Source organism: Vigna umbellata, chromosome 1, assembly GCF_029865625.1.
Source record: "Vigna umbellata cultivar VRB3 chromosome 1, Vumbellata_1.0, whole genome shotgun sequence".
Classification (NCBI taxonomy): domain Eukaryota; kingdom Viridiplantae; phylum Streptophyta; class Magnoliopsida; order Fabales; family Fabaceae; genus Vigna; species Vigna umbellata.
The window spans coordinates 52668464-52686046 of NC_142165.1; the positions used below are offsets into that span (position 1 = coordinate 52668464).

Below are 17583 nucleotides of genomic sequence, written 5' to 3' on the forward strand. Positions count from 1 at the left end.
TTTATTTTGGTGGTCTAAGTTTGTTAACTCAACCATTCTCAACATACTGTGTAGAATGTAGGAGCAGGTAGTGACTGTTTTCCTTAAAGTAACAGACTATAACTGTAACAAAAGCAAATAATGAATATATTAATAGTGTAAACAATTTTATATATCATTCATTTATGATAAAGTGTTTTAATGATAATTATTTTGAAAGACATCTGTCATTTTTTATTGGTTGATAGTGTAAAGCTTACGTAAAACTAAATTTTCATTCGTGAACAGGAAAAGTTATTTGAGGCGATATACTATTTTATTAATGATAAAAGTGTTTACTTTATCTTAACATATAGGACACATCATATAATGTTTGTCATAAACTCACCAAAATTAAATAATGTTTGTCATCATAAAAAAGAAAGACATTATAAAAACTTAAATGATTTAGTCCCAAATAACCTATACATATTGAATGACACTTGCACTATATGTTTTCATATCATAAATACTATTAAACTTTAAAACAATAAAAAGTTAAATAAGGTATCTTCTAATAACAAAATAAATACTACACTGGAATTAAAGTACTAAATAACTTTAGGTAACATAAGCTTCTATGAACTAGAAAAATAAATCATTTAACGTCTAAATAATTTACACATTTTTTTTGTCAATAGTTTTTGGAAATTGAATTCATAACCTTATCTCTAATATCAATTATTAGATGGAGTACTTAAAACTAAACCAAAAATTAAAATTGATAGTCTCATACAATTTTTTTTTACTTAATATTGTAATAACCAAAATGTCATAGTTTGATTAGCCCACCTAACCTCTATTAAGATATCATTAATGACACATGCAACAGAATAAATCCAAGTTAGAAGTTTTACTTTAAATATTAATTTAGATTATAAATGTTAGTTTGATTTTGAATTAATATTTTCCATTTGCATCTGAAATTTTAAAAAATGTAAGCGTGTTGTATTAAATAACTTTAATGTTATAATGAACATTTTTATTAAAGAAAAAATTGATGATACAATTTTACGATGGATCAAGTAATTTGCAGTTTTGATTATGATTGTGAGCTGAGGGAAAAGAAAATACTTAAGATTAATATTACTTTCTATCCAAAATTTTAAATTAATGAGTTTTTATTAATGAGTCTTTATTTTTATATTTTTTCTCATTTTTCATTTCTATTGGATTTGAACAACGTTAATTACTTTTGAGTTTTGAGAAGTTTTAACTTTAAGAAGATGATGTTTTTTGAGAATAAAATTTGAGATATAAAAACTTGAATAGCTTACTCTTGTGAAATTTGAGATATATCGTGAGGCCAATAACAAGCGTATCCATTCTATAATTTATCTAAAGTAACAACTTAAAAAATACAGAAATAAAATTTTCAAAATTATTTGTTCATACGTTGCATTCTTATTAAATTTTACAACTTTTTTATTTGGGTATTTGAAATATGTTTAATCATCCACCATTTTAAATATAACAGTAGTAAAACAGAGTGATTATTAATTAATTATAAAATTATATTGACAATAAACATTGACACTCCGTCCGTGTAAATAGTAACTAGCACTACCCCACTTAGAAATTGACATAAGTTTGAATTAGAGTTAGATGAGAGAGAAGCGTAATTTGAAATGTTGGGTTGTTTCTAACAGAAAAATGCCAACTACACAATTTGAAAATTTTGTCTTGTTTGCAACATAACATGTTCGGACAAAATAGATTGATTACCTTTTCTCTTTAACCATGAGTAAGTGCAATTGTTTCAAAACTTCATTTCATTATGCCTTTGTCGTGAAATGTAGTTCCATTCACAAGATATTACACTACACCAACAACTAATCCACCCAATTCATTTTTTATTTCGCTAAAAGTAAATAAAAATTAATTAAATTTCAATAAAATGAATAAAAATATCAATGCAAATTAAATTCCGTCACTAGATTAAAATCTTTTAAAGTCTTGTCTCACTAAATCAACCACCAAGAGAAAATAAAAAAATAAAAAATCAAACGAGTTGTTTGTTATTTGAAAAGAATCTTACACACTGTTACATATTTTTTAAAAAAAATTAAAAGGTTTTTTGTTTTTTTTTTTAAAAAAATCTTCAAACACTACGAGCATAAAATTTTATTTGTCAACTAACAAAATATTAGTTTAAATCTAAATTTTAAAATTTTCACTTAAAGAACATCAAATTTATTTTAAGTATCTAACTAAAGTGAATAAAAAAACTTTTATAATATTATCAATTGTCGCATTAATGAAAAAAATCCAAATATACCAACTTTAAACTTCTAATCTTCTGTGTTTTTTTCTTTCAAATTTCAAATTTTCCGATTATATATACAATGAGAAAGCTTAGTTGAAAACAGAGTCTTCTGTCTTTATTTTCTTCTGTATTACGCTGACCAAAGACAATTCTTTGTGCCTGTAGCTGGAATTTCCCCATATGCAACGCTTCTTACTTTATCTTCTAATTCTTTAAAGAAGTTTCTTACTTTCAAATATCACCGCTCTAGAAATCTTCTCTTTTTAATACCCATTTGACCTTAGTTTCTGGAGAGATCAGATCCCTGCATTCCAATTCCCATGGCTGGTCGTTATGATAGTAACCCCTTCGACGAGGAAGAAGTGAACCCCTTCGCGGTAAGTCTTTTCACGGTTGTTATTATTTTCCCTCTTAAAGTTGGGATTTTGTGAACTGGGTTTGCAGTTTTTGTGTGGAAATTGATTTGATCCTGTTCTGGGGATGTTTCAGCGTGAGATTTTGGTCAATTCTTGTTTGCGAATTGTTGTTTCTGTTGTCGGTTTTCTGTTGACTTCTTTAATACTATAATTTATGGTCAAAGAAACCGATTTTGGGGTTGTTTGTGTTAATGTCTTGTGTTTCTGTTTTAAGGTAGTTGTAGATTTTGTTCTCTCTTGCTTCTTCATGTTGGGTTTTGTGTGTGTGTGTGTGTGTGTGTGTGTGTTTTTCATGATGTTTTGACCTTAAGAAGTTTACCCTTATAATTAAGCTGAACATGTCTGGACGAATTTTTTAGATGTCCTTGAGATTTACTTGCAGATGCAGACACATATGCTGATACTGTGTTTCTCAAAGTCAGTGTGCCTAATAACTTCTTAATGAATTAACATGAAGTAACCGTGCCGCTCCGCTGGTGGTGGCGGAAATCAAGAAGTTTTCAAATCCATTTTTTTTTAAAACAAAAATAAAGATGTGGAACTCATGCGTCCTGACCACATAGGATTAAATGTTAACTAGGGACTGGAAGATCTGATAACGGTTTATTTGAAAGAGATATTGAGAGACATCTTCCCTTTGATGGAGGATAAATAGTGGTTTTGGTGTAAGTATAATTGGAAAAGTACTGGTTATATTAAGTTGTTTCAAATGCTCGTGTGTGTGTACATACAAACACACACAAATGCAATTTGATCCTTGAAAATTTCAGTAGTGACTAGTGAAGGACTTCTGTTAACAAATTTATTGCGTTTAAGTTCAACTAAGGATGGCCCTAGACAGTTATGTGTATCTTAAATGGACCTGTAGCAGTTTTTCAATTATCAAATGAAAAACTAGAAACTAAGAAAATGAAGAATGGGGAGGATAAATTACAATTATTGGTTTTCCTGTAATATTCTACGAATTTTCTTTCTGGTCCCTCAATTCAATTATAGAAATGTTTACTGCAGAATTTTGAAATTGGTGCAGTTAAGTCTTTCTGTTAGTTTGATGGTGATGTGGGAATGCCCCCTTTTAGGTGACAAATTGATGATGAGTTTCTCCTCTTTTTTTTTTTTTTAGTTCTGGCGTGGAAATGGTGAGGCACAATGCAACACTAACTAAATTAATGCTTTTTTGACATGGCAAGATCAATCTGACTCGGATATAATTGCACCAATTTGAAAGCTATTAACCAGGCAACATTGTTGCCACGGAAATAAGGGGGATCAAAATTGAATTTTATGTCTAATCAAGGAACCAAAACTATAATTAAACCAACTGCAAGATAGGGAAGGGTAAAAGATTATGGAAGTAGAGCTTAGAAAGGATTACTTAATTGTACATCATTTTGTCACTGAGCTCTCAGAATATCAGTGATGTGATGTGGGTGTATCCGAACATTTTTATTTTTAGAATATTCTGAACTTATAATTCAGGGTTTTAAAATTGTATTTAATTATAGTAATGGACATTGCAAAAGGAAAAGGTAATACCAAATATATCTTGTTTTTAGTTGATATATTTTAGGTTTGTGAAGATTTAAGAAGTATTATAAGCCCGCGAAGGTCTCTACTCTCTCTACATATCACAAAATAACTAGAAGTGTAATAATGATTATGATATGAAAACTAAGTTGTATGAAGGTGCATGATTGTGATATTGACATTTTTTCTTAATGTGGAAGGGACAGATATATGAGAGGGAAATTTAGATGTTGTGATTACTAGTGAATCATTTGAGAGCATAATTATCGAGGAAAAGGAAGATGTGTGTTGGGGGTTGGTGGGAGGGAGCATGACCCTTCTGGCTTCTCCTACATTCATTGTGTTGTGATAATTCATTACGGAGTAATCTTATCCATTTAATGGGAGGGCAATCGACTTTTTACTACCTTGTCTTGGGAACACCCTTTTCTAGCTTAACTCTAGAGTCTAGGTTCACGGCCAGATTTATTTATTTATTATGAAGTAAATTATGTATCATCTGATGATAAAAGGCTATAAATCTTCTGTGACTTACAGTGTTGTAATGTTTTTAAACTGTTAGAATCCCGGAAGTGTTCCTGCAGCCACAAATTCAAGGCTCTCACCTCTTAAGCCAGAGCCTGTTGATTATAATTACGGCTTTGGTGCAACAGTTGATATACCCCTTGATTCATCAACGGTATGTATAAAATTGAGGTTGATGAAATCCTCAGTTCTTTTCTTATTTCTAATGTGTTGTTGCAAGTATTAATCATGGTTTTTCTAATTATGATCTCCTTATACTGTAGGATTTGAAGAAGAAGGAGAAGGAACTTCAATCTAAGGAAGCTGAATTGAGACGAAGGGAACAGGTATAGAATGGGATTTCAATTAATCTAAAATTTGATATGCATGATTACCAAGACAATACGAATATCATATGATTTAATAGTTTGCTTTGTTGAATTTGTATTCTATATAATTTATTAAGTTGATGGTGTCCAACGCTTACTCCTAGAGTAAGTGAGTAGTTTCCTCTACATTTTTGTGTCCCCACAAACGTTAAGAATTTTAACTGAATCTGATTGATTATATTACCTGAAGTTTGGATATGAAAATGATGAAGGCATCTGAAAATGTTATGATTGATAATAGGTTGGTCTATGGAAATATGGATCTTCTTAACAAAGGCCTCCTCATCAAATCATGTTATCCTCTATTTAATATTTATAATTTTTGCACTGATATTTTTTCAATTAACCTTATGTACATAAAGGTTTGTCTTCTGACTTTTCTGTCAACTGCAACTTCTTGGAAATTCACATGCATTTTATTTGTTTTTATGTATCAAATTCAGGATGTCAGGCGGAAAGAAGAAGCTGCTGCAAGAGGTGATTTACATTTCCCGATTCTCTATTTGAAGTTTGCTATAAAAATAATTGTTTGCAAGTATTTTTGGTCTTTGGCCTGGAGGCAGGTTGAGATTTCTGTTTGCTGTCTCATACCATTGAATAGTGGAGGAATGGTAATATTGCAGGGTTCTTTAGATGTCTCCGAATTTGATGCACTAACTTAAGTTCTGCTTAATTATTGTAGTAGGTACTTACATTTTGTTTTGCAGCTGGAATTGTTCTTGAGGAGAAGAATTGGCCACCGTTTTTCCCAATAATCCATCACGACATTGCTAATGAAATTCCTATTCATCTACAGAAATTGCAATATGTTGCATTTACTACACTGTTAGGTACATTATTCCCTTTATTTATTTTTTGGGAATGCAGTGAGTATTATCATTTCGATCTTTTATTTTTCAATTTTGTTAGTACATTCTATTTCAAAGATCATTTGTGTTTTCTATTTCAAGGACCTTGGTCCCTTTGATTTTCTTACGTAATTATCTTTGGCTCAATTCCACCTTGCGTTACTCAATTACCATCATTTTTCGAAATTTAACATCCAAGTTTTTTCGTTTCATGCATTTTATCATCATTATTTTTTAATTTTCACACATTTTACTGAATTGTTAAAATATCTAGAAACACATTGATGTGTCAGTGAAAAAAAGTTAAAAAAATGGCATAAAAGTATTTTTTTTATTTTTTTACCTTTTTTGGTGATTTGTTAGCATGCCATTATATAAAAATTGAAGAACATGATAGTAAAATGTGTGATAAAATTTGGATGGTAAAATTTGTGAAATGATGATAGTTGAGTGTTAAACTAAATAATTAATCTGTTATATTTTAATTGGCATCAATGACAAGTTTTTTACACCTTATACTAGAAAGTAGCAATTGGGAAGATTTTCTTTTCTACTCCCAGAATTTTTAAAATGAAAGATAAAAGAAATTGAAGCCTTGAAACGAGGTGAAATACTCTGAATAACTAGCTTTGCCTGAATGATTAATTTGAAAGCATTAAACTGGATTCTTGGAACTAATCTGGTTTGTTGATTAAGATAAAGGCATTCTGTACTTATTTGTTCCATCATAATCACATGTTTTGAATTAATTATGGTCATAATAAATGTTTCTATTGTAAGTTATCTGTATATAATATAATTTCATACCCCTAACCAATGCAAACATGAGATTGGTTCACTGTGATTAAAAAACATTTGTTATGCAGGATTAGTGTTGTGCCTTTTTTGGAATGTCATAGCTGTTACTGCAGCTTGGATTAAGGGTGAAGGTGAGTTTAGCTATATTGAATATTTACTTAGGTTATTATATATAGCCCAAATTACAAATCTGACATCTAAATTCCATGCACGTGGAACTTGGCCTTGTTTGTTGTAGGTGTAAAAATATGGTTTCTTGCCATTATCTACTTCATAGCAGGGGTTCCTGGGGCATATGTTCTGTGGTATCGCCCATTATATCGTGCTTTTAGGTAAATTTTTAATGTACATTAATGTATTATGCAACTACAATTATTTGTTTATAACTTGTGTAGTCACTTGAACTTGTTTTGGTGACCACAGTCATATCTAGGCTTAATGGTTCAACATTGGGACTGTATGAGTGTTATCATATTTTATCACATTTGGTTGTGTTGTGTCCATATGGTTAATCTGAGCTGCAAAAGACTTGAATTCCTGAAGTAAATAAATATTAGAATTTGGACTTTAGAACCTAACTCAATCCTCAAAGCTCACGTTGTAATTTAAACGATCTAGAATAGAAGTAAGCAATTAAGTTGACTTTTCAACAATTAAGTTGACTTTTCAACAATTAAGTTGACTTTTCGACAATAAATTTAATTTAGTTGAACACCTTTTTCCATTTATTTTTCCTTGTTTTCATATCAATTAATGGGTTGTTCATCTTAGTGTCAGGTTATTATTTATTTTTCCTTCTTTTCATATCAATTAATGGGTTTTTCATCTTAGTGTCTGGCTATTGTTGATGCTGACGAATTTTGATGAGATGCTCTGCGCCTACTGAAAATTTTACCTTATGCTCTGAAGCATTCATGTGAAAAATAGGAAAATATAATATGCATGCATATTTTTATCTTGGCTTAATTTCTAATTTGGTCCTCTAATTTTATTTGAATTTTCAAAAAGACCCCTAGTTATTGGTTTTTCCAATTTAGTCCTTTAGTTTTTTAAAAACATAAAATTTAGTCCTTTATTTTTTAAAAACATCAAATTTATAGTCTTTTAGTTTTTTAAAGACATCCAATTTGGTCCTGTTGGATGCTCACTGATCCTTTAATTTTCAACAAACCATCTTCTATTTCTATTTTCCATCCATTAGGATCTTAGGTTTATTCGTCTTAGACTACCATTCATGGTCAAACAGGAAACTAGCGAGCAGCCAAATTGGAAAAAAGGACTAAATTTGATGTTTTTAAAAAACTAAATAACTAAACTGGAAAAACCAATAACTACGGGTCTTTTTGAAAATTTGAATGAAACTAGAGAACCAAATTAGGAATTAAGCCTTTTATCTTTTTATGTGGCCATACTTCTTTGAATATGCTTTAAAATATGCGTCTTGAATATGCTTCTTGATTTTGCAGGACTGAAAGTGCTTTGAAATTTGGATGGTTTTTCATGCTTTATCTGGTAAATGGATTATACTTTTGCATAAGCTATGCTTCAAAAAATGGAAGAAATCTAATGATATTCATTCCTTGTTTTCCTGACAGCTTCACATAGGATTCTGCATCTTAGCTGCAGTTGCTCCTCCTATAGTTTTCAAAGGCAAATCCCTGACGTATGTCCACTTCATATATGTTCTCTATTTTACACAATATTGCTCATATGACTTTATTTATGTTACAAGGAGACTAAGTATTCAAATTCTCTTTCCTTGCTGAGAAGATAGATTTCTTTTTTTCTTTCCCTTGTCAGAAATAGGAGTAAATGATGAATAACCTGATTTGAAATCTTCTAGAAACATGTTAGTTGGTTGGCTGACATTGAGAAGAAAATTAACGCATATTACCCATAAATAAGAGGGTGGGTTAAGACCTGAGAATGGTGATGAATTTGGGGCTTTGGGGCGTTGCTAAGTGTGTTATATTTTAGGATTTAATGGGTGTGTTTCATTTCTCAAGATGCCGAAGTTGTTTCCAGCCTTTTAATATAGTGACTGACACTGTCTATTCATTTGTTCAGGGGTATTCTGTCTGCCATAGATGTGCTGGGCGACCATGCTTTGATTGGGGTAAGAGGGTTTGTCATGAGTTATTTCTTGTTCCAAAAACATACTATTTAGTAGTCAAAGTTGTATTTATAAGCATTACACCTTATGTTATGCACCATCTTTTTGCAAATACTACAGAATGCAACCTAGACAACATGATGCTTCTGAATGATTATTTTTTTATCATGTTTTTATCCATTGCCTTGCAGATTTTCTACTTCATCGGGTTTGGATTATTCTGCATTGAAACGTTGATCAGCATTTGGGTTATTCAGGTCTGATTACACTTGCTGAAGTTTCAAATCATTTTAAGCACATGCTACGCAACTTACCTACTCACTATTTCATTGGTTACCATACAGCAAGTATACATGTACTTCCGTGGCAGTGGTAAGGCTGCTGAGATGAAACGGGAGGCTGCTAGGGGAGCATTGAGGGCTGCTATATGATTTATCAATCTTCTGCAGAAGACACTACGGATACATTATGGATCAATGTTGTATATTTAAGCCACACTCTTGAATTTGAACAAAAATTATTCCACTGAGCATGATTTTTGCTTACACCTGTAATTTTATTTATTTATTTTTATGTTGTTTAACATGCTATCTATTGTTGTGGTTTGTTAGTGTATATGCTGAGAGCATGGACATACTAGTGGCTGGTAGAAACGTGCTATAATTTATTGAAGTTGATCCTCTATACATATTTAACGTTTCATTTCTTATTCCAAAAGTTGAATTTTCATACATGAGTTCTTCGTTAAAATTAAAAAGAAAATTTAAAGTCAAAAGTTGATTCTAAATACAACTTCATTAAAATTACATAAATCTAACTAAAATAATAATTTTAAACACGGCTTTTTCATCTTATTCATTTAAAATTTTTGACATAAAGTTACACCATTTTGACATTCATCTCTATCCATCAAGGATTCTCAGTGCATATTCATATTAGTTTTAGCCTTATAGGTATATGAAACCCTCTTCAAGATGAGTCATGCGTGTCCTAGTAAATTTCATGCAGAGTACAAAGTAACAGCCTTAAACTTTTATCATAACATTTCAAACGATAGTAATTTCAGCTTAGCAAGTCGGCACCAATGCATAAACTATAACATGTACATAAGCAAAGAGATTTGTGTGATACTGTGTAAAACAGAAAGGAAAAGATTATACATTATTCACATAATCTCAGTACATATCCCATATGCTTGTAAGTTATTACAGCAGTCTCAAAGACAAGAAGAGACCCAACTAGCATCAACTGCATCGATGATCTTTTCATGTAGTGTGGTTCCAGCACAAGCAACTATACCACGATCAAGGCTTTCTAAGTTTAAACCTTCTGAGAAGTCAAGGGGGTTCCCCTTAGCATCTGTTACCATGCCTCCAGCCTCTTGTATGATGATAGCACCAGCAGCATGATCCCATATTTTTTCCTTGTAACCAGCCCTTGCAAACTTCATGAAAACCTCAGCATGCCCACAAGCTATTGCGGCATATTTCATCATGTTGTATACTCTTAGTGGCTGATTACTGCATATAAATGATGAATACTAGTTACATTATAAACTACCTAGAAAGTTCATGTTGCCTTTGGTGACATTTGTCAAATGATATTCTAGATATTTAATAGTAAGGAATGTGCTGCTAAACACAACACTATTTATCTTGTTTGCATATTCTAAGAACCTCTTTATCCCTACATTGCAGTGTTATTAAATTAGCACAAAGAAAATCTGCACACAGAAAAAATTAAATGCGTTGGCAATGGCAGAAATCCTATGTTTGAATGTCTAGAGAAACTACAGCCATAGAAGCTTAAAGTTTTAACGACAGAGAGGGAGACTGATACTGAAATAAAAACACACCTGAGACCAACACTCTGAGCCAATCCCTCAGTAAAAGTGTGGCTTGAATTGGCCTTTTCAATTGGTTGGCAGAAAGTGGCCAACGCTAGGTTGTCAACGGAAGACACAGAAACTTGTTTTGCATGGTTTGGCCACACATACTTCTTATTGACATGAAGCAGTGGTTGGATCCAAGCTTTCCTACCACCTCTCTCAGCATAAATTATACAACCTTTATTCCAAGTTTCTGAGGTTGGAGGAGTCAACATAGATATCATCCTTTGATAGCTGAGATGGTAGCTAAACCAGTCCTTTCTCATAGGGTAGTTTGGACAGCCAAGAACTCCAAGCACCACTTCACCATCCTCTATCAGTGATAAACCTACAGCATATTGATCGCCACATGCAGACCCCATTTTGCCATCAAGAGGGCTAAGTGCCCAAAATCTTCCTGAAGCACTTCCAACTAAGTTGCTGCAACTAATGATTTCAAGAACCTCTGAAGTTCCCAGAGCTGATTTTGGCTCTTCAACCCCAAACCGTGGTGCTTCAGCTAGACATTCATTCACAGTTTTAACCACATCTTCCAACAGTTCTGATTTATTAGTATTGGATAGTGTCTGAACATCCTTTTCAGTTACAATTGAGACATTTTCACTCCCTAAACACTTAGACAATATCCAGCTGACAATTGTGTTGACACTCAAACCTGTACCACATATAATCATCAATCGCGCTTTAAAAAATCTTCTTTTCTCAACAAAATTAGAAATAATAAATAGCTTTAATATATATCTTTACTTCTTCACGTAGAGGGCAAGAGAGCAGTGAAATACAAAAGAAAATCTCATATTTATTAATCTGGAGAATGATATTTACAATTAGTAGATCTTAAGGTAAACAATTGAATTCAGTCAAATCAGTTTGCTTATGGAACAGAGCAGGACCATAACGGTGCTTACATGTTAGCACTCTATTACTGCTATATTCCAATTCATAGGGTTTGATATTACTGTATCTTTTGAATTATTAATGAATTAACATTAAATATTTAATATAATAGATATTATCTTAATATTTGTTTACCCTATATTGCATGTTTAAACTGACAAAGCCTATAAAAACGTTTTATATTTTACAATCAACAACATAGTACATCAAAGAGTGTTGTTTCATTACATTAATCACCCTCATAACTTGTGAGACACCATGCATAGAAAATGTATATGCAGTATCCAACTTAACAAGTTTTCAGTATAAACAAAGGCATGTATATTTATTTCCCTAACTCATTCTTAACAGAGATTATTTAACAATGAAAAGAAAAATGTTGAAGAAATTACACAGATCAAATAGGAAGATTCACCTGCTACTGTGAGCGGTGAATAGGGATGGCTGATCTGAGAACTCGAAATCCAAGTGTCTTGCAGTTTCTGACAGAGGAAGCATGACATCTGAACTGCTCTAACAGCAACATCTAACTCCCTGCAATATTCCTCTGGTTCTGAGACAAGACCCAGTACTTTTTGGTCCTCCTCCATCACAGGAGAAGAAAAGCTTTGATCAGATTTTGACACAGAAGCAATGTGGGTTGGGAGAGTATTGGTGGGTTTATGGTGTTGAGACATAAAGCAGGAATCTTTTGTTTGTGCATGGCTGCATATGAAGTTTTCATTTCTCTTCCCAAGTTTTAAGGTATGTGCCATGTTTGCACACAAAGTGGAACAATATAAAGGCATGTGAGTGCACAATTTCACCCTTTCTTAATTTGGTTATGTAACGTTTGATAGGAGAAACTGCAAAATGGGAAAGCTTTGCTAAATTTACTATGGGAATAACATTGATCTGCCTATGAGAGTATTTATAGGCAATTTTACAAGCAAAACACAAATTCATCACTTCTTTTTTGTATATACGTATTAAAGAAAAGTAAATTGCATTAGGATGGGATCTTTTGTATTGATAGACATTATGCTATTAAACAAGGAGAAAGGACAAAACAAACAAAAAAACAGAAAGAACAAGGATAATGGACAAAGGTTGAAGTCATAAACCTATCATTTGTGAAGAAGACTAGCCTTTGTTATTCCTTGTACGTGATAAGGAAAGGTAAATTATAATACATAAGTAAGTTAAGAAGTTAATTTGTAATATTAAATTAAACTAAAATTTTACCTTTTAATATTTTAAGTCAGGGATCAAATTTTATAATGTAAATAAACTTATCTTAAGTATTATTATAAACTTTCACATCTTAAGATAGTCTGATACCTTTTGAATAATTTTTCATCACATTAAATTTTATTAAATAAAAAAATATTAATACAATATGAGATAACAGACTAAATTCATGTAAAAATTATACTCACGAAATATAAATAAATTATACTAATTATGAAAGAAAAATCTAAATAAATACATGAGTTAAAACATCAATTATATTATTATATAATAACTTTTACATATATAAAAAGAATTAATGGTATATGCATATTGTTAAAAAAAAATTAAGATTTTGTAAATTAAATTTAAAACCTTAGGTTTATACTTTTAAATTAAGAAGAGTTTTGGTTCTATCGTGATAGTATTCCATTTAAACACATTTGTTTATGTTGTGATTAGTTATTTAATGTTAAATTATCATATAATTACAAAAATTCCTATCATTAACTAATTATCTTTACTAAATTTTAGGAAGAATAAGTGATCATGCCAATCTAATCTCTAATTGATTTGAGTGAAAATAATTCTATAAATTTAAGTTATTCAAAATAAATATACTTCGTAAATTCTTTTTAGTTTTTAACTTAGATGGTGATAACACTAACAAATTTCACATATAATACATAATTTCAGAGTAAAACTCATCATTCCAAAGATTAAATCTAACATTCATAGTTATTAAAACTTCATTTTCATAATTTAAAATACAAAAACTAAATTTACACCTTTTTGTAAGTTTTACTAATAAAGTTCTCATAAATTAAAGAAAAAAACATTCATACTTAAATGAATAAACTTTATTCTAATGAATGACAGCTAATTTGAAAAACAACCATTTATAGAAAATGTACATAACATTAAAATAGTTTAGTTAATGAAAATTTTAAAATTTGCACGAACTAAATAACATGAAACTAATTTATTGAAAAAGTAAAATAATTCAACAAAAACACAAGGCTCGATCTAAATAACATGAAATAAAAACAATTTAGAAATATATTAAGTAAGAAACTTTGAAATAATGGAGAACACTAATGCAAATAAAAGATAAACAAGAAGTGTAATAGAAGGTACAAGAAATTATAACTTCGAGAAGATATCTTATAAGTGAGTTATATTAATATTAACTTGAACACATAAATAAATGTGTACAAATTTTCAAAAATAAATAAAAATGACAAAGGTTGAAAAATATTAATTATGAATGTTATAACTTTTTTTGTGTAATTTTATATTTATTAACTAATTTATCAAATAATTTTAATTTAATAAATATATTTATGAATTCTATGTTAGAATTCCAAATATGAGTTTAAGTCATATATTGGATAAAAATGAGAAAATAAAGTATTATATATATATATATATATATATATATATATATATATATATAAAAGGTTAAAGATCTATTAACTTGTTTAACATTTTGGATAGAGAGTTGTATCAATCTCTTATGTATTTAGCCTAGATTTTATTAATGTTATGTTCTATTAAATCTTGTGAACCTTCTCTTTAAGAAACTTAACATTCTAAATTTGAAGCTAACTTTGTACGTTATTAAAGAATTTATTACCTAATTTTACCAAATAAACCTGCGTATATATAACACGGTTTACTATATTCTAAAGTTATACTCAAACTATCTATATTTAGACTCATTGATCATTATTAATCTATATGCATATAACATCTTAGACTATATCAAGAATTAATTACGTTTACTAACTTGCAATAATCTATCTAGAGAAATATTCCAGAGAATTTTGATAATTGGTAATTATTCTCTAATACATCTTGTTTTTGCAAATGTTTTGTTAATTTTATTTTTATTTATCAGAAATACCAATTGTAAAGGCCTAGAAAATTATAAGGCCATTGGGCCCAGTTGGAGGCAGCCAGGCCCAAACTAAGGGAACATGACCTTAGCAAGGGTCTTTCCCCAAAAGTCAGATTCTTCTTTCTATTTTCCTTTCTCACTCTAAAAAGAAACTTTTGCCCTAAAGGTTTTCTCTGCCTTCTCTCTAGATACTCTGAACTTGGAACCATAGAAAGTTGATTCTGGTGCTGCCTAAGTGTTTGTGGAGTAGGGGGTTTCGTTTCCAGGGAACAATTTCCTGTTCCAATCGGTAAGTTTCCTTTTCCCCTTCTCTTTCACTGTTCTAGAACATAGGGCATGTGAATTTGCTGGGTTCACGTACCTTGTACGTTTTCCTTCCATTCTCTGTCTATTTGGGCTCTAAGAGCTATGTTTTATCACCAATATGGTGATTTGTAGGTTCTGTCAAGTTCCGCTCTGTGTGGAGGGTACTGTTAGGGAACTTCAGTAGGATATACTGCTCATCTTCAAGGTAAGGGGAGCTAACTATGTTTTTATATATATTATTTGTATGATGTGTGTAGGATGGATGAATTTTTGAAGTAAGTATGTCAGTATGCTTGAGTTGGATTCCTATAAATTAAATTGAATGTGTTTGGGTACTGAGTTGGATGAACTATAATGTGATGTGTTGTATGTTCTGTTGGGTATATTGATTGACTGCAATAATTCACTCTTGGAAGTAGTTACGCGTGTGGAGGCTGTTAGACCAAATTTTAGTGAGGAAATATATATACTTGTGTTGTGTTTAGTGGAAGTATTAACCTGAAGAAAAAGAAAAGGGAAGAAAACGTATTTTTGATAGAAGTGGTTACTGGTTTATGTGGATAAGGAGGTGTAGTAGAGAGTAAGGAGCTCTGTAAAAAAAAATGGATTAAGAAAGAGAGAGTGGAAAGGGTCTCGGGTTAGAGAAAATAGGAAGAAAAATGGGTTCCTTTCTCCTAAGTAGAGGTTACGTAAATTTAGGTGAGAAGATTGGGTGGTACAATTGTAGAGTGAAGTTGAACCAGAGGAAGAAAAATCGGGTCACTGTGTTACGGTAGAAGAAAAGGAGAATGAAGTCTTAAGAAGAAGGGGATGAAAAAATGGGGTTTCTGGGTTTTCTGAAAGTCTGATGCGATTCTGCATAATTCTGCAGAATTCTGCAGAATGAGCGTTCGTCCTTTTGCTAGACCAAATTAGCGTTCGGCCAAAATGTCTTGAGCGTTCGGTCTTGTGCCCTGCGAGTAAGCGTCAGCGTTCGTCCTTGGGTGTGCGTCAGGGATCAGTTAGTGTTCGTCCTTTGGAAGGTGTTGGTCATGATTTATCGTTCGTCCTCGAGCCTGTGTTAGTGATCGGTTAGCGTTCGTCCTTGGCATGCGTTAGCGATAATTTAGCGTTCGCCCTTGAGCAGATGTCAGTGGTCAATTAGTGTTCGTCCGTGAGCATGGGTTAGTAACGATGACGTTCGTCCTCAGGTACTCTTCATAGTTAGCGTTCGGTCACGATTGGGCTTGATATTTGAGCGTTCGTCCAAAGAGTACGCGATCCCTAATGATGTTCGGTTTTGGCGTTCGGCCAATTGTGCCCAGTTTAATATGGCGTTCGGTTTTAGCGTTCGGCCAATTGTGCCCAGTTTAATATGGCGTTCGGTTTTAGCGATCGGCCAATTGTGTCCAATCTAATGGTGTGCGGTTTGAGCGTTCGTCCTAGCATGGTTGATCTCACAGAGTTCGTGCAAGTAGTGTTCGGTTCCAGGTTCCTTGCTCTTGGGTTGAGTTAAATGCGTAACATGTTTGGAATGCATACTTTAATTTGATTTATGTGACAGTATGTGAGTGCATGAGATATGTTTAAATTGTTGTGATAATATGCTTGTGAATGTAAATGTTGAATTTGAGTGTGAGTTGGACATCTCGGGGAGAGATGGATGAAAGTGATATGTGGGGTGTTGTTGATGTTCTGTATAACTGTATGGAGCTTTGAACTGGTATGTCTATCCCTACACTCGAAGCATTGTTCATACTCAGATAGAGGAGAGCAGTGTAAGTGGTGAGAGTAGAGGGAGGTCCTCGTCTATAGTCTTAGAGTTTAGACATAGACAGATTGGGGGATTTACCTTGCATAGTGTTGGGGAGTGCCAACTGAACTACACAAGTGCAAAGACGACCAATAGTTCGACAGTTATACTAATCCGGATTGAGTCGCGTAAGTGTTGGAGTCATGGTTTAAAGTGTTATGTATTAACTGTTTTATATGTACTAAGCATGATGATTACTAAGTGATTCAATAGTATGATTATTGCTTGTTTATTTAGCTTACCCTTGCTTCTGTGTTGTGTGTTGCTTGTGTATGTTTTCTTTGCGATGATCATCCGCTTGGATGGGAGCAGATGTTGTTGAGGAGATACCTTTGGAGCAAGAGCTAGAGGAGAATGATGCTGCTGCACAGTCTACTTAGGATTTAGATATTTAGACCGTTGGATATTAAATACTCTAAATTGTTTAAGTTTAACTATGTATTATGTTTTAGATGACTGTAATTTTCGTGTTCAAATTGCAAGTCATATTCTAACTGTTCTCTTTATTGGGGATGTTGACTCCTAAATTATATGATGTGGTTGTTATATTTTGGGGTGTCACATTTATGGTATCAGAGCAGTTTCTGTCTTTAGAAAATCCTGTAGGGTATGTGTGTGCCTTGCTTATGCTTGTGTACTCTGAGAAATGTCTAAATCGTTGTCCTTATTTATTTGAGATGGGCTAATTTTTCCCCCTCTGTGTGAACAAAAG

General features: G+C 31.9%; 2 protein-coding genes across 2 annotated transcripts; one reads left to right on the forward strand and one right to left on the reverse strand.

Moving 5' to 3' along the window:
• The first annotated feature begins 2386 nt into the window (after positions 1–2386).
• Positions 2387–9567, forward strand: LOC124820283 (secretory carrier-associated membrane protein). The gene is made up of 12 exons (XM_047291945.2): positions 2387–2661; positions 4790–4906; positions 5016–5078; positions 5564–5597; positions 5828–5950; positions 6835–6897; positions 7005–7098; positions 8233–8278; positions 8362–8429; positions 8834–8882; positions 9071–9136; positions 9224–9567. The coding sequence occupies exons 1-12, from the start codon at positions 2605–2607 to the stop codon at positions 9308–9310; spliced, it is 867 nt and encodes a 288-aa protein (XP_047147901.1). The 5' UTR covers positions 2387–2604; the 3' UTR covers positions 9311–9567.
• A 447-nt stretch (positions 9568–10014) lies between these two features.
• LOC124820282 (3',5'-bisphosphate nucleotidase AHL-like) lies at positions 10015–12548 on the reverse strand. The gene is made up of 3 exons (XM_047291944.2): positions 12080–12548; positions 10735–11422; positions 10015–10399 (listed from the first exon to the last, which is right to left on the reverse strand). Exons 1-3 carry the CDS (start codon positions 12450–12452, stop codon positions 10096–10098), a joined length of 1365 nt encoding a protein of 454 aa, XP_047147900.1. The 5' UTR covers positions 12453–12548; the 3' UTR covers positions 10015–10095.
• Between the last annotated feature and the right edge of the window lie 5035 nt (positions 12549–17583).

Excerpts from the sequence above, each read along its gene's own strand:
- LOC124820282 (XM_047291944.2), bottom strand. The coding sequence starts at position 12,452 with ATGCCTTTATATTGTTCCACTTTGTGTGCAAACATGGCACATACCTTA. Across the intron at positions 11,423-12,079 it reads TTCACCGCTCACAGTAGCAG|GTTTGAGTGTCAACACAATT; the intron begins GTGAATCTTCCT and ends TATGTGGTACAG. Across the intron at positions 10,400-10,734 it reads GCTCAGAGTGTTGGTCTCAG|TAATCAGCCACTAAGAGTAT; the intron begins GTGTGTTTTTAT and ends ATTTATATGCAG.
- LOC124820283 (XM_047291945.2), top strand. The coding sequence starts at position 2,605 with ATGGCTGGTCGTTATGATAGTAACCCCTTCGACGAGGAAGAAGTGAAC. Across the intron at positions 5,951-6,834 it reads TGCATTTACTACACTGTTAG|GATTAGTGTTGTGCCTTTTT; the intron begins GTACATTATTCC and ends TTTGTTATGCAG. Across the intron at positions 9,137-9,223 it reads TCAGCATTTGGGTTATTCAG|CAAGTATACATGTACTTCCG; the intron begins GTCTGATTACAC and ends GTTACCATACAG.